The sequence below is a fragment of the Lagopus muta genome, chromosome 12 (assembly GCF_023343835.1).
Source record: "Lagopus muta isolate bLagMut1 chromosome 12, bLagMut1 primary, whole genome shotgun sequence".
In the NCBI taxonomy this organism is placed as follows: domain Eukaryota; kingdom Metazoa; phylum Chordata; class Aves; order Galliformes; family Phasianidae; genus Lagopus; species Lagopus muta.
In genome coordinates this window covers 17,994,440-18,013,402 of record NC_064444.1, presented here as the reverse complement: position 1 = coordinate 18,013,402, position 18,963 = coordinate 17,994,440, and the positions used below count along the sequence as shown (strand labels likewise).

The following is an 18,963-nucleotide window of genomic DNA, read 5'->3' as shown; positions in this document are numbered from 1 at the left end:
CATCGTATTGCATCTGTCAGGGCTGAAACTTTAAAGGGAGAGGAAAGGAAAAGCAAGGGGGCCAGACCCTGAACCCCCAAACTTACTCCCCAAAGCTTCAGCTCCTCACACTCCATTGCATCCTATGGACACCAAGGCTGCATCCCTGCCCTGTGCCGAGCATCCCTGCGTTCTTCCCGTCATTAATTAATCACATCCATCAGCTGAGAGCTCTGGATGTGAATTATCTTTTTCCACCCCTGTAGCCATGGCAACACATCCCGCCGGACAGCGGTGCCCAAAGCCCTGGGATGCTGTGTGCTGGGCCATGGGAATTGTCCCTGCCCAGTCTGGGGGGAGGAGGAAGGGGGCAGAAATTCTCCTCCTGTGGGGGGGTCAGATGGCCCAGGACCAGGGCAGGTGACGTGGGGAGGGGGGTGACGATGCCTGGAGGGATGCAGTGACAGAAGGGAGGGGCAAAGTGATGGGAGGACAGGGGTATGTGGCAGGGGTCAGGCTACTGGGAGGAGGTAGGTGGCAGAGGGCAGGGGTGAGCGATGCGGGGTGGGATAGAGGACACCGAGTAGAAGCGTGGGATGAGGGTAGGGGACACGGGACAGGGGTGGGAGACAGAGGACTGAAGTAGATAAGGATAGATGACATGGGCAGATGTCGCTGAGAAGGGAGAGGTGTCACGGGGCAGGGGAAGGTGAGGGGGCAGGGATGGGTGCCAGGACGGGGGTAGGCGGCACTGAGCAGGCGGCACGGGGCGAGGGGAAGCGACTTGGGCAGGTGGCACTGGGTCGAGGCGGCTAACGCAGGGCAGGAGGCACGGGGCAGAGCTGGGTGACACTGGGCAGAGGCAGGTGGCACAGGAGCCGGGCGATGACGCGGCGCATCCCTCCCCGCCCGGTGCGGTGCGGTGCGGTGCGGTGCGGTGCCGCGCTCCCCCTGGCGGCCGCGGGTCGGCCGGGTATAAAAGCGGGGGGCGGCGGCGGGCGGCGGGCAGCGGCGGGGAGATGGCGGGGCAGCGAGCCCCGCACCTGCACCTGGCGGAGCTCAGCGCCTCGCAGTTCCTCGACGTGTGGCGGCACTTCGACGCCGACGGTCAGTGAGAGCCGGGATGAGGGGGGAGTGCGAAGTGATGGGGAACAGGGAGAGTTGGGGGTGTCGGGGGGCTCGGTGCGGGTCCCGAAGTCTCGCCGTGTGGAGGTGGCGATGCGGTGCTGCTCCGAAGGGAGTGGAGCGCGGAGCCCGGACGGGGTCGGGGTGTTCCGTGCGGTGGTTTGTCGGGAGAGAGCGGGATGGAAAGGGGGAAAGGGAAAGAAGAGAGAGGGGAAAGGGGGGGAAAAAAAAAATTAAAGGGAGAAAAGGCAAAAAGGAGGGGAAAAGGAAAAAATAGGGGTGAAGGCAAAGAAAAAAAAAAGAGGTAAAAGAGGGTGAAAAGAGAAAGCAAAAAAAATTTAAAAAAAAAAAGGGAAAGAGAAGCAAAAATTAAAAAAAAAAATTAGGCAAAACTACAAAGATGAAAAAGAAGCAAAAGCTGAAAAGATGCAAAAAGAATGAAAGCAAAAAACCGAAAGATGCAAAAAGAACCGGAGCACAAACTGAAAGATGCAAAAAACCCAAAGATGCAAAGAGAGCAAAACGCAGCCCAGCGCCACGCAGCCCCCCGGGCTCTGTGCCCCCAGGGGTTGTGGGGGGCTGTAGGGCTCTAGAAGACCCTCTGGGGTGGTGGTTGGGGCGTGCTGAGGTGGCCGGGGCTCTGCACACCCCCCCGGCATCCCACCGGTGGCATCGGACCCCCCGTCCCATCCCTGCTCTGCGTACACAAGGGGGGTTCATTTCCTTTCTTCCCCCTCCCCAGGGAATGGCTACATTGAAGGCAAAGAGCTGGAAAACTTCTTCCAGGAGCTGGAAAGTGCCAGGAAGGGCACTGGGGTGGTAAGGTCACCGTGTGGCCCCGCGTGTAGGGACCAGCGCTGGGGTGGGATGTGCATGCTGCTGCGCTGGGGGCATCCAGCCTTAATGAGGAAGCGCTAATTAAAAGCAATAGAGGAGCTGTGGGGCTTCTGGAAGAGGGGGAAGGGGTAGGAACTGAGGCGCAGGTCATCCATCAGCTCCTGGTGTGATGCTGGGATGCTGGTGGCTGTGGCACTTGGGACATTTGGTGTCACCCCAACCAGGCTACGTGTCCTGTATCCCCTGTCCCAGAACACGGGAATGGGGATGGGATAAGATGGAGATGGGATGAGGATGAAGATGGGGATGGGGGACAGGATGGGGACTGGGATGGGGTGGGGTGGGATGGAGATGGGATGAAGACGAAGATGGGATGGGGATGGAATGGAGATGGGAGTTGGGTGGTGATGAGGATGAAGACGTGGATGGGAATATGGATAAGGACGTGGCCAGGGATGGTGATGGGATGGCGTCAGGAATGGGGATGGGATGGAGTTGGGATGGACGTGGGTGTGGGGATTGGATGGGGATGGAGGTGGAGGTGGGATGGGATGAGGACAGGGATGAGAATGGGGACTGGGATGGGACGGGATAGGGAAAATGTTCCTGACCCCTCTTGCTGCTGGCAGGACTCCAAGAGGGACAGCCTGGGCGACAAGATGAAGGAGTTCATGCACAAGTATGACAAAAATGCAGATGGCAAAATCGAGATGGCAGAGGTGAGGGATGCGGGAAGAGGACGGGGCTGCGGGGCCATGAGGGATGGTGGAGCTGGGGTGTGTGCAGTGCTCCATTGAAACCGGCTGTCCCTGCAGCTGGCCCAGATCCTGCCCACGGAGGAGAACTTCCTGCTGTGTTTCCGCCAGCATGTGGGCTCCAGCTCGGAGTTCATGGAGGTGAGCAGGGAGGGCAGTGGGTTTTGGGGCCGCTGAGCACCCTGCCTCCATGCTGAGTGCTTTAGGGATGCGCTTGGGGTGCTGTAGGGCTACCGAAAGCCAGCTGGGTTTTGGAGACATGAAGTGATGATGCACGGCCATCGTGCTCTCCTTGGGCGCTGACCCCAGGCTCCAAGCTGGAGGCAACATCTGGAAGCAGAGTTTAGTTGGGGAGGGTAATTAAATATTTAGGGTCTGTTGTGGTGAGGACTGTGGCATTTGAAGGTGGGTTGGAAAGCATCCAGCCCATGGGTGGTAGGATCACGGACAGCAGCTGGCACGAAGCGTGATGACGTGGGTGGGGTGTCCCCATAATGACACGGGTGGGAGATGTCCCCATTCCACTGGGATGCTGTGGGATCGTCACCAGGATTGGGATCCGTGTGGCACCACTCATGGTGACATCCGTGGTGGCCCCTTTGCAGGCATGGAGGAGGTACGACACGGATCGCAGTGGCTACATCGAAGCCAACGAGCTGAAGGTGGGCTGCCTGCATGGCCTCATCCCCGGCGTCACCCAAGGTGACAGTGGGCAGACAGTGTGGCACTGTCCTCGCAGGGCTTCTTGTCGGACCTGCTGAAGAAGGCGAACCGGCCGTACGATGAGGCCAAGCTGCAGGAGTACACGCAGACCATCGTATGTGGCGGCCAGTGGGGACGTTGGGCTTGGGCCCACGTGGCCTTTTGGACTTCCATGGTCCCGTGGTTGCAGCAGGAGGGAGGGATGGGGCGAGGGGTGACCCGGTCCCGCTTTTGTCCCAACAGCTGCGGATGTTTGACATGAACGGGGACGGGAAACTGGGCCTCTCCGAGATGTCCCGGTAAGGCCACGAGCGGTGGGGAGGAAGAGGAAACCCCAAAGACACCCACAGGAGGTGTTTTGAGTCAGGTTGCTACCCGTCTGGCCTCACTAACCTGTTGTTTTTTTTAAGGAAAAAAAAAAAGCCAAAAATCTGTATTCTAAAAAGGCTGCTTCCAGGTGCCTTCATCCCTTCTGCCCAGACCCCTCTGGGTTCCCATTTCCTTCAGATCCCCACCCTTTGCCCTGAGGATCAAACTGACCCTGGAAAAGAAAAGAATGGGGGAAAAAAGAGTGATTTTTGGCCAACTCAGGTTCCCTCCTTGCCACAGAGACGTGGGTGGGCTGGGAGCACTGGTCACACATTGGTCACCAACGTGATGTTTTTGGGGAAGCCCGGCTCACTGCTCCCATCCGTCCCTTGTTTTTCAGACTGCTGCCTGTGCAAGAAAATTTCCTTCTTAAGTTTCAGGTAAAAAAATAATTATTATAGTTATCATTCCCACCCCCTGCTTGCAATGTGCCTCCTCACATCCCCATCTCTCGCTGCCCAGGGGATGAAGCTGTCCTCAGAGGAGTTCAACGCGATTTTTGCTTTTTATGATAAGGTATGGGGCTGGTGGGAGAGGACACGGGGAGCCCCAGTATGAATAGGGACCTGGGGACAGAGCGGCTTGGGACGGCCCTGTGTCACTGGGATGAGGATGGGGGGATTCTGAGGAGGTCTGGGTGAAAGCTGGGCACATCTCTGCTCCCTCCTTGAGGTTGAGAGGGTTTGGGGTGGCGTCTCCATAGGGAGATGTTTCCCTCCATGGGGCTGGGAGGGTTTGGGGGAGGTTGGGGTGAAGGTCAGCGTCTCTTTGGGGAGATGTCTGCTCCCTCTACGGGACCGAATGGGTTTGGGGAAGGTTCTGGTGAAGGCTTTGGAGTCTCGTAGGGGACATCTCTGCTCTCTCCATGGGAATGAGAGAGTTCTGGGGAGGTTCTGGTGAAGGTTGGGTTCTCCTTGGGGAGATCTGTTGTTTTCTCTATGGGACTGAGAGGGTTTGGGATGGGGTCTGCTTGGGGAGATCTGTGCTCGCTCCATGGGGCTGAGAAGGTTTGGGATCTCTCCACTGGGAAGGTTGAGATGAAGGTTGAGATCTCTGTGGGGGAAGGTCAGGGTGAACGCTGTCATCTCCTTGGGACACCCGCTGTTCCCCCCATGGGTTTGGGAGCTGTTGGGTGGGTTCCAGGCTCCCATCCCATTCCCACTCACCCCACCAGGACGGCAGCGGCTTCATCGACGAGCACGAGCTGGACGCCTTGCTGAAAGACCTCTACGAGAAGAACAAGAAAGTAAGCAGGGATTGAACGGGGCGGCACCAAACCCAGGGGTCCAGGGCACCCTGAGACCCATCCACCTGCCACCCCAAACCTCCCCGCAGGAGATGAGCATCCAGCAGCTCACCAACTACCGCCGGAGCATCATGAACCTGTCAGACGGCGGCAAGCTGTACCGCAAGGAGCTGGAGGTGGTGCTGTGCAGCGAACCCCCCCTGTAGGCTTCCCCCATCCCCGGCCCCACGGCGCGGTTTTCCCATTAAAATCCCCGCTTTGGGTGTGATTTTTCTTTTCATTTTTCCTTCTAATCCCATCCACCTGGTTGGCTTTTGGTTGGTTTATCATTTCCAGGCGTTGCTGGGAGCGCTTTGTGGTCGTTTGGGTTTTTTTTTGCTCTCAAGTTGTTGAGTTTGATTTCTTTATATTTTTTTTTCTCGGTTTACCAAAGAAGAGCTATTTGCGAATAAAGCCGCGAGGCCGCCTCGCTGGGGCACAACCAATAGATTTAGAGCAAAAAGAAAAAAAATGTTGGAAAAAAGGGTGATTGCACCATTGGAGGCTTTTTTCTCTCTCTTCTGCTTTAATTCTGTGATGCTTTCTGATGGGAACATTGGGGGTTTCTGTGCCTGTTGGAGCAGGGTGATCCCTCAGCCCTGTGGGGATCCCAGTATGGGTTAGTACGGTCCTGTATGGCCTTGCATGGCCCTGTGCATCACACTGCAGCCCTGTAAGGTGCAGTACAGCCCCCTGCTGTGGAGCAGTGCAGCATAGAATCACAGCGTGGTTGGGTTGGAATGGACCTTACAGCCCATCCAGGCCCAGACCCTGCCATGGACTGGCTGCCCCACAGATGGCACCTCCAGGGATGGCACCCACAGCTCTGGGCAGCACCTCACTGCCCTCTGAGGGAAGGATTTCCTTCTGTCATCTCACCTACATCTCCTGTTAGATTAAAGCCATTCCCCCTTGTCCTGGACACAGTACTCCAGGTAGGGGCTCAGGAGGGCAGAGTGGAAGGGAAGAATCCCCTCCCTCACCCTGCCATCACCGCTCTGTTGATGGAGCCCGGGATGCTGTTGGCCTCCCAGGCTGCCAGCACACACTGCTGGCTCACATTCCACTTTTCATCCACCAGGACCCCCAGGTCCTTCTCTGTAGGGCTGCTCTCAGTGAGTTTTTCACCCAGTCTGTAGGCGTGCCTGAGATTGCCTCAACCCAAGTAAAACACCTCGCACATGGCCTTGTTGAACCCCATTAGATTCACATGCACCCAGCTTCTGAGGCTGCACAGGTCAGGGATGGCATCCCTTCACCATTGTGATCCCATGTCCACATCCCAGCCCCCACGCCCATACCCTTATCCCCATCCCAGTCCCCACGTCCCCCTGTCCTGGTATCCATCCCTGTCCCTATGTCCGTACCCACGTCCCTGTCCCGGTGTCCCCATGCCTCACACCCACATCCCCATCCCTGTCACATTCCTGTGTCTCCTGGCCTCCTTTCCATTCCTATCCCCACATCCCTGTCCCACAGTCCCACAGCAGAACCTCCCCCCACTGCTCGCCCTCCCACACAGGGGACCACAATGGCACAATGGTGTCAGCTCAATGCTCAGCCTCGTGTCAACCATCATCTTGCCGAGCGTGCATTCGATGCATCATCTGTGTCACTCCTTTGAGTACTGGTCCCCATGGTGGACACCACCCACCACCAGCCTCCAGCTGGCCATCGAGCCACTGACCACAACCCTCTGGCTGTGACCTTCCAACCGACTCCTTACTCACCCAACAGAGCACCCTTTGAACCCATCTCTCTCCAATTCGGAGATAAGGAGTGGTGTGGGACCACATCAGTGGGCCCAGGTAGCTGACATCAGTTGCCGTTCCTTTATCCACCAATGCCATCACTCCATCACAGAAGGCCTCCAGGCTGTTCTTGTACCAGTATGGCCCAGTATATCCCCATGGAGTGCAGTGCAAACCCATGTGGCCCAGTATGACACAAGTACAGCCCAGTATGACCCGGTACACTGCAGGGCAGTCCTGATCTGCCCCCACGCTATCTGCTATAGCCCATGTATGTATGGTGAAGCACAGTCCTGTATGGCCCAGCAGGGCCCTATATGGTATAGAACAGACCAGTACGACCCAGGGCAGCCCTGCGCAGCCCAGTATGACCCTATACGCTCTGGTTCAGCTCTGCACGGTGCAGTGCAGCCCTCTACAGCCCAACACGGAGCAGTGCAGTGCTCTGCATGGTCCAGTTCGTGGCACTGTAGAGACCAGTATGGCCCAGTATGGCGTAATACAAACTCGTATGGCCCAGTAAAGCATAAGCGCAGCTCCATACAGCCAATGTGCTGAAGTTCAGTCCCTTACACCCCCGTATGTCCCTGTACTGCCTGGTACAACCCATGTACGCATGGTGGAGCAGAGTCCATGGACCAGCAGAGTCCAATACAGTACAATAGAGATAAGTACAGACCAGTATGTTCCAGTGCAACCTTGTACAGCCCAGGGTGGCCTTGTGTGCAGCAGTACAGCCCTCTGCGGCCCAATATGGACCAGTGCAGCCCTGCATGGACCACTGTTCTCCACGGTGCAGTATGGCCCTGTAGAGCCCAGTATAACCCCATGTGGAGCAACATAAACCCGTGTGTCCAGTCTAACACAAGTATAACCCAGCATGCTGCAGTGCAGTCATGCACAGCCCCATACAGCCCTGCATGTCCCTGTACAGCCCAGTATGGCCCAGTGCAGTGCAGCCTAGCGTGGCAGGGCGTGATGCAGTACAGCTCTGTACGGCCCAGCATGGCTCAGTATGATACAGTACAATCTCGCACAGCCCGGCATGGTTCAGAACAACCCTGAACGAACCGTACAGAGCCCAGCACAGCCCAGTGCTGCCCAGCACAGCCCAATATAACCCTGCCCAATTCCAGACCCCTGCCCGCTGCAGGGCGCGCGCACGGAGCCCTCCGGGCCGCCAAGGGGCGCTGTTAGGCGAAGCGCGTTGAAAGGCGCATGCGCTGGGCGGAGCCAAGCAGGGCCGGCGCCGCGCTCAGAGCCGTCCACACGCTGCCACCATGGCGCTGCTGCAGAGCCGTCTCCTCCTCAGCGCCCCGCTTCGCGCCGCCGCCACCGCCCGCGCCAGGTGAGGGCTGACGGCGGCTCGGGCCCCGGGAGCGACTTCCGTGCCGCCAGGCTGGAAAGGGGGGGTCCTCGAGAGGGGTCCCTCCCGAGAAGGAAGCGTGTCCCTGCGGCCGGGGGACCCATTCCCGGTTCTGAGGGGCTCGGGGGCGGGAAGGGGGTCGCCGTGGGGACGGCGCGCTGATTGGCCGGCGGGCGAAGGGAGTCGGGGGGCGCGCATTCTGATTGGTTGCGGCCCGGCGCCCCCCCCCCCCTCCTTCCCCCCCGCTTCCCTCCGCTGCCCTTGAGGAGCCGCCGTGGAGGGCGTGTGGGGGGGCGAGCAGTGAGGGGAGGTTCTGCTGTGGGACTGTGGGCAGGGATGTGGGGATAGGAATGGAAAGGAGGCCAGGAGACACAGGAATGTGACAGGGATGGGGATGTGGGTGTGAGGCATGGGGACACCGGGACAGGGACGTGGGTATGGACATAGGGACAGGGATGGATACCAGGACAGGGGGACACGGGGACTGGGATGGGGATAAGGGTATGGGCATGGGGGCTGGGATGTGGGCATAGGGACAAGGATATGAGCATGGGGGCTGGGATGTGGGCTTGGGACCAGGGGACATGGGGACAAGGATATGGGCATGGGGGCTGGGATGTGGACAGGGGACATGGGGATATGGGGACAAGGATATGAATATAGGGGCTGGGATGTGGACATGGGGACAGTGATATGGATGTGGGACCAAGGAACATGAGTTCTGGGATGAAGGCCTGAGGCCAGGGGACACAGGGACTGGGATTTGGGCATGGGGCCAACGGACATAGGGCCAAGGGTATGGATGTGGGGCCAAGAGATATGGGGCCAGGAATATGGACATGGGGCCAATGGACATGGGGCCAAGGGACACTAGGACTGGGATGTGGGCTTGAGGCCAAGGGGCATAGGGACAGGGATATGGACATGGGGCCAATGGGCATGGGGACAGAGATATATGGCCATGGGGCCAAGGGACGTAGGATCTGAGGTATGAGCATGAGGCCAGGGGATGCAGGGGCAGGGATAGGGACACAGGGACAGGGGTATGGACATGAGGGTGGGGATGAGCGTGGGGACAGAGGTGTGGACCAGAGACTGGGGATGAACACAGGGACATGGACATGAAGACAGGGATGGACACGAGGACGCAGGGCACAGCTGGAACCCTACGAGGAGCTGCATGCGCTGCTGCTCCTGCTGCGGTGTTCAGGCTTTCATCTGTGTGTATTGCATCTATGGGTTCTGTGCTTGGATCCCTTGGTCTTGTGGCTGAAAAGCAGCACATGCTGGGGGATCTGAGCCTTGTTGCTGTTCAGGATGAAGCCTCCCGATCTGTGCTGGCCTTGGTGGGCTGCAGGGAGCCATTCCCAGCCTGGGGCAGTGAGGAAAGCAAGGTTTCCTCATTGCAGCAGATGCAGAAGAGTGTTAGGTACTTATTTACCCCGTTCTGCCCTGCACAGCCCCTCGCTGCCTGGTGAGGTGAATGCCCCCAGTCCCAGCTGCTCCAGACACTGCATTCTGGCTCTTATCGACAGCTATTGTGTCTGTGGGTTGTGCCCTTAGACCTCTTGGTGCTGTGCTTGCCCTGTAGTGGCCTACAATTGCACCTGTGGGTTGTGCCCTTGGACCCCTTGGTCCTGTGCCCACCCTGTAGCAGCCTCCTGGCCATAGCTTCCCTTTGCTCAGGATCACTGCACAGCTGTAAATTAGCAAATTGGATCTAGGTCACCTGAAAGCAATGCAGGCCGTGCCAGCTCTGCTGTAGGTGAGGAGCCTTTGTGCGGCGCGTGTTGTGCACAGGGTTGCTCAGCATTTTTCTGTTTGCTTATCTTCATTCACTCCACTTTAATGTGCTCAGATGGAGGCAACCTGAAATCAGGACAGAGGTGGTGAGATCCAAAGCAGTTAAAGCACTCCTTTGGTATACGGAAGTGCATCAGGGATGGGCAATGCTCAGCCCTACTGGGTCAGCAGACGGCTGCTGTAAATGCCTTTATTTGATGGGTGGCTTTCTGCAGCCTCTGGGCCAGCAGCCCTTTAGGCTTGCAGCCTTTTGGTGTCGTTCCCTTGCAAATATTTGCTCTGGCCTTTGGCCTCTCCACCCTGCTTGGGCTTGCAGAGCTGCTGCAGGGATTTGGCAGAGGCTTTGGGATCCATCTGCTGTGGGGATGGGCCCCCAAGGAAGGAAACCTGTGAGTGCTTGCTCGCCCAGAGGAAAGCTGCTTTGTGTGCCTGCCTGAGCCCATGAGCCACACATTCCACATACACTTCTAAGCAGTGCTGCTGGTTGATGAGGATCCTGACCAAACCAAAAGGCAGAAGGTTTCTGGAATGAGAGCTCTGCTTTGCATCCCAGCGCTGACTCCCTCGTGTCCACAAGTGGATGGAAGCGCATTCTGCTCACGCTGGATGTACCTTAGGTAGTGCAGCTGCAGCTTCAGCTTGTTTTCCTTTGGGTTTCGGCACCGAGGTGCCTCCACCCCTGATGTGTGGGCAGAGAGGTTGTGCAGTTTATAACTTTGACCTTTATTTGAGACCAGTGCTCATTTAAATGCCAGAAATGGAGTGCAAGGCAGTGCAGTGACAGCGCGTTACAGGGACGTGGGGGTAGCAACGTGTCGGGGTTTGGGAAAGCTTTGGCTCTGCTCTCCTGGGGGTTGTGATGTGTTTGAAGAACCCAGCATGGGCTGTTCTCTCCTGTTTCCCCTTTTCCCCGCCAGCTCAGCTCCCCAAAAGCAGCAGAGGAGTCGTTCTGCTGCCTTCACCCCAAAATCCTGAAGCCAAGAAGGGGAAAATCAAGCCCTAAACCTTCTCTAAGCTGATAGGCTCAGGATAAAAGCACTTAACTCTGGGGTGCCAGAGCTTAGGTAAATGCCAGCAGGATCAGCAGTAATTGCAGCACTCCACGTTGGAGCTGGTGACGTGCTGAGGTGTTTGCAGGATTGGGAGCTCAAACACAGTGAGCCCCTTGTGAGCAGCCCAGCTGAAGGGCAGCCCTGAGACCCAACCGCACACAGCGCAGGGCCAGCCTGTGGGGCACCACTGACTCATCCTCCTGTACTTAACGAGTCTTAATTACCTCTACACTTAGCGGTCTTCGCATCTTCCATTTTTAAACCTCCTGAGGTGTCTCTGCCTTGGTTGTGCCTTTTTTCCACAGCACTGGAAAATGGAGGCGGAGGCATTTGGTTTGGAAGTGCTGCGATGCTGGGAGGAAGCAGGGCAGGGCAGTGAGCTTTGGGCGCCACGAGGAGCAGCCTGCATGCATGAGCATGTTGGTGTTGTGATGGGTCAGACAGACCTGAAATGGACTGAGTGGGAGGAGAAATGGCTTTGGGAGTTCTGCTGGTCATGCTGGCACCCATGCTGCCTGCTTCTACCTGGGCAGCATTCCCATGTAACGTTACCCCTTCCAGGCCTTGTGAAGCTGTCACAGAGCAGCATTAGCTATGGGAGCTGGCTTGCTGGGTTTCTCCTTTAGCTCTCAAGACTGAATCCTGTCCCAGTGGAGCTAACAGCCAAGCTGTGCTGTGCTGCATGCCTCACCAAGCAGGGTGTCTGCACAGTGCTGTGCGTCAGGATGCCTGGAGCTGCGTGGACTCATCCTTTCCCTTCCAACCCAAAGCAATCCTGCCTGCAGGTTGGAGCTGCTGCAAAGCCACCTCGCTCTGTGCACTGCGCAGGCCTGAACGTGGGACTGGGATGACAGATTTATTTTTATAGCGTGGCCTGGTGTGCTGTTGTTGACATTCAGAGAAGTTCTGTGCCTTCAGGATGCTGTGCCAGCAGGGCGGGTGGCTCATGGGACTCCTGCTGACGTGAGCAGGGCTTGTGCTTGGCTGCAAGGAAGCACACCTTTGCTTTGGAGCTTGTCAGTCCTTGTGTGGGGAAGAAGGCATCCTGTGCTACTTCCAGGAGAACAGCATTTGGCTCCAGCATCTGTCCTGGAGTGGGGCAGGGAAGAGAAATCCATTAGTAGCCAATAGTGGCAGGGAAAACAGCCCTTCTGGGTGTTTGGAAGAATTGCTTTGTGCAAAAGGACTTGTGCTTTGATAGGACAAGGGGAATGGTTTCAAACTGAGACAGGGGAGGTTTAGGTTGGATGTTAGGAGGAAGATTTTCACCCAGTGCAGTGAGGCACTGGAACAGGTTGCCCAAGGAGGCTGTGGATGCCCCATCCCTGCAGGCATTCAAGGCCAGGCTGGATGTGGCTCTGGGCAGCCTGGGCTGCTGGTTGGTGAGCTGCACACAGCAGGGGGTTGGAACTGATGAGCACTGTGCTCCTTTGCAACCCAGGCCATTCAGTGATTGCTGCACCTGGCTGAGGTGCCCTGGGTGGGATGACCTGCAGCCTGTGGGCTGTGAGGAGCTGGCAGCAGATGTAGGGCTGACATGCTGCCAGCACATGGAGAAAGCAGGGCCACTCCTACCTCTTGGTGGCTTGGAGGCAGCCGGGTGTCTTCAGGCTCAATGCACTGAGGCTATTTGCCCATTTTGCCAAGGAAAATGCAGTGCCAGCTCGTGTGGGTGATCCTCCATAGGCACTGCCTGTGCCTTTTACTGTGGCTTAAAGACAGGATTCCCCTTGAGCTTTCCTCTCTATTTGTGTGTCCTGTCGAGGTCCACGTGAAGGTGTTGCTCCTTGTGCCCATCTGAGAGGTGACACTGGGTCTCCTGTCCCCACCCAGACCCACAGCACTCCTGCTCGTGTCCCCGTGGTGATGCACACCTCCACGAATGATCCAGAAACCCGAAAGCTGCGGGGCACAGCACCATCCCCGCTTCTCCAGCCTGATTCTGAGCTTGTTTCCCTTCAGCTCATGGTGGTCCCATGTGGAGATGGGTCCCCCCGACCCTATCCTGGGGGTGACCGAAGCTTTCAAGCGTGACACCAACTCCAAGAAGATGAACCTGGGTGTGGGAGCCTACCGGGATGACAACGGGAAGCCCTACGTCCTCAACTGCGTTCGCAAGGTGAGCCTGGCCCCAGAGCAGGGCTGTCTCTGTTAGCAGTGCCAGTGCTTTAGAGACACAATACAGCCAGCTGTGAAGCAGTAGGGGATGAACCCTGTGTGCCCCATTCCCATCCAGGGAAATCTAACTTACTGCTGACTGACAGCAGTCCTTGAACCAGCTTTGAGCACCAAGGTGTTTCTTGAATAAACTGGCATTCCCTGGGCTGGCCCACATGGGATGGAAGAGCTGACGTTGTCCCCTTACTGGATTAGTCTTAAAAGCTGTGCTGAGCCTTTGTTACCAGCTTGTCCTTAAGCCAGTCTAAAACTCCAGCCCAAGGAGCTGGCTGTGAACACTGCCTTGGAGGGGATTATGGAGCCTTTCGGGGCTCTGTGTTAGAAACAGGCTGTTAGAAATAGCTGCCAGCTGAAGTGTGCATCCACTGGCTGGTCTTGGCGTAGGGAGGATGTGTTGTCCTTGGTTCTCATTGGCTTGAGATTTAAAGCTATTCTTTGCCCTCCGTTTCCTGGGTCGGCACATGCTGCAGCTGTGTCACAACCAGGCAGCCTGGGTGGTGTCACAGGAGGAGCTTTTTGGTGCTGTGCTTGTCCTGCTGCCCTGGGAGCACAGGCAGGGTTCCCAAAGCGGACATTTTCTGCTTCTCCATAATATTTGAGTCTCCCAGTCCAGCAGGACTTTGCTTGGGCAAAGAAACACGTGTCTGTGCAGCAGCATTAACTCACAGTGGGCCAGAAGTGGCACCCAGTTCCCTGGCTCTGCCAGTCTGACACTAACACCCTCTGTGGTAAAAGCTGAGTGTCACCACATGTGTGCTGCTGCCCCAGCTTTACTGGGCTGTGGTCTGTGGAGGGAAGCTCCTGTCAGCCAAATTTTGACCCTTTTGAGTGAGCAAATGTGAAGAGAAGCAGCGTGGAGCTGGCCACCGTCCTCACCGCGGTAATCTTCCCGTGCTGAATGTGTGTCCTCCTTTCCAGGCGGAGGCCATGATAGCATCTAAGAAGATGGACAAGGAGTACTTGCCCATCGCAGGGCTGGCAGATTTCACCCGAGCATCAGCAGAACTCGCACTGGGTGAAAACAGTGAGGCCTTCAAGAGTGGCCGGGTGAGGAGCGGGCTGGGGAGCGGTGGGTGGGCAGCACTGAGACGTGTGGTCGCTGTGTGGGCACCGGGCAGAAGCAGAAAGGCTGGTGTGGGTCCCAGCAGAGCTGCTGGCTGGCTCACCCCAGGATAACTGCTTCCTCAGCAAGCAGCCCTTCCCAAGGTGGGGTCAGAACCTTGCCAGGGGTCCAACTCCCTGCCCTGCAACAGGAGTTGCTGATGCCTGCCCCTCCAGCCCCGTGTCCCTGTTCAGGTGTGCAGCCGCAGGGCTGTGCAGCTACTAATACTGCTGTTGGTCGGGCTGCTCCCTGTATCCTACTGCATCCACTTACAGCCTTGTGTTCTTTTTCCCTTGCAGTACGTTACTGTGCAAGGTATTTCTGGGACTGGATCTCTGCGAATTGGAGCCAATTTCTTGGTGAGTGGCTGGGTGGAGAAGGAAGGAACATCCTTTGACAAGAACTTAATCTTTGGTTTTCTCTGTCTGCTTGAATCTGGCCAGTCTGTTTGAACATGGTGTCTTTTTCTTCGTCAGCAACGGTTCTTCAAGTTCAGCCGTGATGTGTATCTACCCAAACCGTCCTGGGGCAACCACACACCCATCTTCCGTGATGCTGGCCTGCAGCTTCAGGCTTACCGCTACTACGACCCCAAAACGTGTAGCCTGGACTTCACAGGTGCCATGGAGGACATTTCTGTGAGTTGCTTCCCATGCCTGGATGCAGGGAGGTGATGTGGGGAGAAGGGTGAGCTTTTGTTCACCTAAAGGTGGTAAGGAGCCCGATGACACGGAGCTGTGGCTCTGCATTGCTCATCTAAACCATCTTGGGGCAACAGTCTCACCTCAGCGGCTGAGGAGAGTGCTCAGATGTTGTTAATCACTCCTTGTAATGTCTGTCTTAGAAAATTCCAGAGAAGAGCATCATCCTCTTGCACGCATGTGCTCACAACCCCACTGGAGTGGATCCCCGGCAGGAGCAATGGAAGGAGTTGGCATCCGTGGTGAAGGTGGGCATGAGGGTGTCCTGGGGATGCTGTGCATTGCACAGGAAAGCCACATCTCTGTACTTTAATGGGTAACTCTGGTCGTCACCGAGTTACAGGCTACTCCCTGCCCTGGAGTTCCTGTGCTGAAGGCAGGAGCCACACTAAGGCACCCATAAAGCTCCTGTCTGAGCAGCAGGCTTTCTGCTGGCACCTTTTGGGAAGGTGGGGAAAGGAGCTCTGTGGAGAGAGCTGTGACAAAGTGAGCGGTGATAGTTCAAGAGGAGTCTCCCAGTTCTCACATATTAAAAATGCAGGAAGATGTTTCACGTGCCTGGTGTCTCCTTGCAAGGTTCATCTGGGTACTCAGTCACACTGTTGCTTCTTTGCTGGCAGAAACGGAACCTCCTCGCATACTTTGACATGGCCTACCAGGGCTTTGCCAGCGGGGACATCAACAGGGACGCCTGGGCTGTGCGGCACTTCATTGAGCAGGGCATCGACGTCGTGCTGTCCCAGTCCTACGCCAAGAACATGGGGCTGTACGGTGAGTTGGGTGGCTGGGGTGGAAGATCTCTCTGGATTAGGGGTGGGTGTCCTGGTCGAGATGCTTTGCGTCCTCTCAGTTCCAACTGCTGCCTGCGCCCAGCCTGTAGCATTGAACGGAGCGCAGGAGGCAGCCCTTGGGAGCTGGTGGGGGTCTTCCTGTGGAGGAGTCGTGCCCCAGCCCTTGAGCAGAAGCTGGGAGCTGACAGCCTGTGTTTCAGGAGAGCGTGCGGGCGCCTTCACGGTGATCTGCCGCGATGCAGAGGAAGCCAAGAGGGTTGAATCACAGCTGAAGATCCTCATCCGTCCCATGTACTCCAACCCACCCTTAAACGGAGCCCGCATCGCCTCCCTCATCCTGACCACCCCTGACCTACGGAAGGAGTGGTAAGAAGGGGCTCCTAAAGCCCGCAGCAGCAAGGCGGCGTCTCCCTGTGGTAGCCTTGTGCTGTGCTTGCTGCACTGTGGGCAGCCCTTACTTCAGGCTGCAGCCAAAGCCGCGTGCTACTGCTTTCCTCTAGGGAAATGCCCACCCAGATCTGATTGCTCCAGCTAGTATCAGTCAGGCCTGGCATGTAAGGGTTTTCCTTGCGCTACTGAGACAGAAAACACTTGAGGGGGTGGGGGGTGGGGATAAAGCTTCCCTAGGATTGAAGGCTGCTGGAGCTGCTAGTCAAAGGAGTGCAAAAGAAAACCAACTGAGGCATTGCAGCTGTGTTTCACATCAGGGGAAGTAGAAGCTTAAGCCCCTTGGGAATTAAAACACAGGAACGTCACCCTGGTGCCCTAAGCCTCTTTCCTGGTGCCAGCCCGTGCTGCTCCAGCAGCTGGCTGTGCAGAACAAAGGCTGTCTGTGTGTTGTGGCCACACTGCTTTGGCAGGCTGGCACCTTGCGTGGTCCAGCAGAGATGTCTCCTAGCTGCACTGCATTGGAGCAGAGGCTGCCTGCCTGCACTGGGGGGTGCCCTTAGTTCTCCCCAGGTACTATTTTATGTGGGCTTTGAGCAGTGCTGCCAGGAGCCCCCAGCTCTCCCAGATCTTTCAGAAGCGAGAGCTGCCAAGATTCTGGTAATAGCATCCGACAGCAGTGGAATAAATAAGTAGTTGTCCAGCCAAAGCAAGAGGTTCACAGGCTTTTCTCAACTGTGGGAATGGCTGTGTGTCTGTTCCGTGGTATGGCCATGACTGATGGCACACCTGGTGCTTTTGGGGTGCAGGGCTCCTGCAGTTGGAGAGAGATTGCTTTCTGGGTAGCTGGGGAGGGAGTTGTGTTGGCACATCCCTGCTGTGCTCTGAGCAGTAACCGGGTTGACTTGTCAGGCTGGTGGAGGTGAAGGGCATGGCCGACCGGATCATCAGCATGAGGACTCAGCTGGTGTCCAACCTCAAGAAAGAGGGATCTTCCCACAACTGGCAGCACATCACTGACCAGATTGGCATGTTTTGCTTCACGGGGCTGAAGCCTGAGCAGGTAAACATGGTTCCTCTGGTCTCGAGGTGTTGTTTGTGATGCTTGCCAGAAAGATACAGAGTGCTGGTGCCAGAATGAGCCCATGGGGGCAGGTCTTCTCAGAGAGGAGCATCTTCCCCGCCTGCAGAACTGGAGTACCGTGGGGGGCCCATGTGTGTCTCTGCTTCCTGATGTTCTTGTGGAGGTTGAAAGCAAATGTATCCTGCTTATCTGGCAGTCGCTTGGTGCTGCTCTGAGGTGACTCCTGGCTGAACATCTGCAGGGTTTGCACATTGCCCGAGAGCTGAGCGGCAGCTCTTGCTTTCCCAGAGCTCTGCAGGTGGTTGGATGATGATTCTGCTGGCACCCAGCTTATGTTCGATTCTAGCAAGCTGTATGAATTCACGCTCCACAACAGAATAGAGATAGGGCTTTAATTTGAACTCTGCTCTTTTGTTCCCAGGTGGAGCGGCTGACAAAGGAGTTCTCCATCTATATGACGAAGGACGGCCGAATCTCCGTGGCAGGAGTCGCATCAAGCAATGTGGGCTACCTGGCTCATGCCATCCATCAAGTCACAAAGTAAAGACAGAGGCGTGCTCTGGAGCTGCTGGCCTTTCCCCATCAGCCAGAGAAGGGGAGGGAGAGGGAGGAAGGAGAACGCTTCCAACCACAGCACTTAGTGCCGCTGCTGAATGTATCTTGTAGATGAGTTGTTGTAGAAGCCTCTAGTCCAAATTGCGCCACGTTGTGGAGCAAGGACGTGATTGCTGGCTCCCTGTCGTCATCGCCATTATCTCCTGCTGCTTGTCCTTTGTCCATCAGCCCCAACACCCATCTGCACTGGAGGGAGTGGGAGGTCACTGCTCTGCGTCCTGCCAGTGTACGCACCAAAGGTGTCCCTGTGCTTGTTTCTCCACAAGAAGGCTTTACCAGGCTGCTCACCCTAACAGCAGCAGGCAGGGAGCAGGGTGGGCTGGGAGGGGGGATGTTTGGGTTCATCTGGTGACCCACACTCAGCCTAACCCTGCTGCCTGCAGGTTCTGTCCTCCTCCACCCTCTGCTGCTGGACTTGGGCTTAGCCCAGAGGTAGGCAGTGCTGAAGCTGCCATCTTAGAAAGAGTGTAAAGGCTCTGAGGACTCGTCACTACTAAAATGTGCTCCGTTGTGGGCTTTGTTGTTTCCATCTGGGACTCTTTCAGGTGTCATTCACAGTGGCATTGGTGTGTGTGTGTGTGGCAGACTCCTGTCACTGCTCTCAACCTCTGCTCCCATGCTCTGAGGTCGAAAGATTTCTTGCCCCTCAATAAGAACTTCTGAAAACTGCTCTGTGGCTCTGTGTGTCTCCCCAACCCCTGTACCCCCATCCCATCAGCCCTGTGAGCCCAGATGAGCTGGGCTGTGTCCAGCCTGACCTGGGGATGCAGTGGCATCCACCTCATCCTCCCTTCATCCCAAGGGCTGGAGATGCTAAGTGCAGGAGGGAAGGATCCCAAGGGCGGTCTGAGAGCTGGCCGTGCACAAACCATCCTCTCCTTTTGCAGAGGAGAGTACGGGCTGCTCTGCACATCAGAGAATGGCTGAAGTTGGGAGGGACCTCAAAGCTCACCCAGCCCCGAGCACTGCCGCAGGCCGTCCGCAGCTCGGGCTGCCCGGGTCCCATCCGCGGCCTGGGGCGCTCACTGCATGCATTGCTCCGCTCTGATTTTCAATCCGATCCGGAGCCGCTCGGGGGGCG

The 18,963-nt window shown here is 56.8% G+C and overlaps 2 protein-coding genes across 2 annotated transcripts; both read left to right on the top strand.

Moving 5' to 3' along the window:
- The first annotated feature begins 969 nt into the window (after nucleotides 1-969).
- CALB2 (calbindin 2) lies at nucleotides 970-5,535 on the top strand. Its single transcript, XM_048958574.1, has 11 exons — nucleotides 970-1,086; nucleotides 1,847-1,923; nucleotides 2,571-2,660; nucleotides 2,757-2,837; nucleotides 3,302-3,358; nucleotides 3,436-3,513; nucleotides 3,642-3,697; nucleotides 4,108-4,147; nucleotides 4,230-4,283; nucleotides 4,942-5,013; nucleotides 5,103-5,535. Exons 1-11 carry the CDS (start codon nucleotides 999-1,001, stop codon nucleotides 5,217-5,219), a joined length of 810 nt encoding a protein of 269 aa, XP_048814531.1. The 5' UTR covers nucleotides 970-998; the 3' UTR covers nucleotides 5,220-5,535.
- A 2,481-nt stretch (nucleotides 5,536-8,016) lies between these two features.
- GOT2 (glutamic-oxaloacetic transaminase 2) lies at nucleotides 8,017-18,552 on the top strand. Its single transcript, XM_048958849.1, has 10 exons — nucleotides 8,017-8,151; nucleotides 12,987-13,143; nucleotides 14,121-14,249; nucleotides 14,604-14,663; nucleotides 14,781-14,942; nucleotides 15,149-15,253; nucleotides 15,626-15,776; nucleotides 15,997-16,162; nucleotides 17,096-17,246; nucleotides 17,689-18,552. The coding sequence occupies exons 1-10, from the start codon at nucleotides 8,084-8,086 to the stop codon at nucleotides 17,809-17,811; spliced, it is 1,272 nt and encodes a 423-aa protein (XP_048814806.1). The 5' UTR covers nucleotides 8,017-8,083; the 3' UTR covers nucleotides 17,812-18,552.
- Nucleotides 18,553-18,963: the final 411 nt, after the last annotated feature.

Coding starts and splice junctions, on each gene's coding strand:
- CALB2 (XM_048958574.1), top strand. CDS start 999: ATGGCGGGGCAGCGAGCCCCGCACCTGCACCTGGCGGAGCTCAGCGCC. Junction 2,661..2,756: donor GCAAAATCGAGATGGCAGAG/GTGAGGGATGCG, acceptor CTGTCCCTGCAG/CTGGCCCAGATCCTGCCCAC. Junction 3,698..4,107: donor GGCCTCTCCGAGATGTCCCG/GTAAGGCCACGA, acceptor CTTGTTTTTCAG/ACTGCTGCCTGTGCAAGAAA.
- GOT2 (XM_048958849.1), top strand. CDS start 8,084: ATGGCGCTGCTGCAGAGCCGTCTCCTCCTCAGCGCCCCGCTTCGCGCC. Junction 14,943..15,148: donor GTGCCATGGAGGACATTTCT/GTGAGTTGCTTC, acceptor TGTCTGTCTTAG/AAAATTCCAGAGAAGAGCAT. Junction 15,777..15,996: donor CAAGAACATGGGGCTGTACG/GTGAGTTGGGTG, acceptor CCTGTGTTTCAG/GAGAGCGTGCGGGCGCCTTC.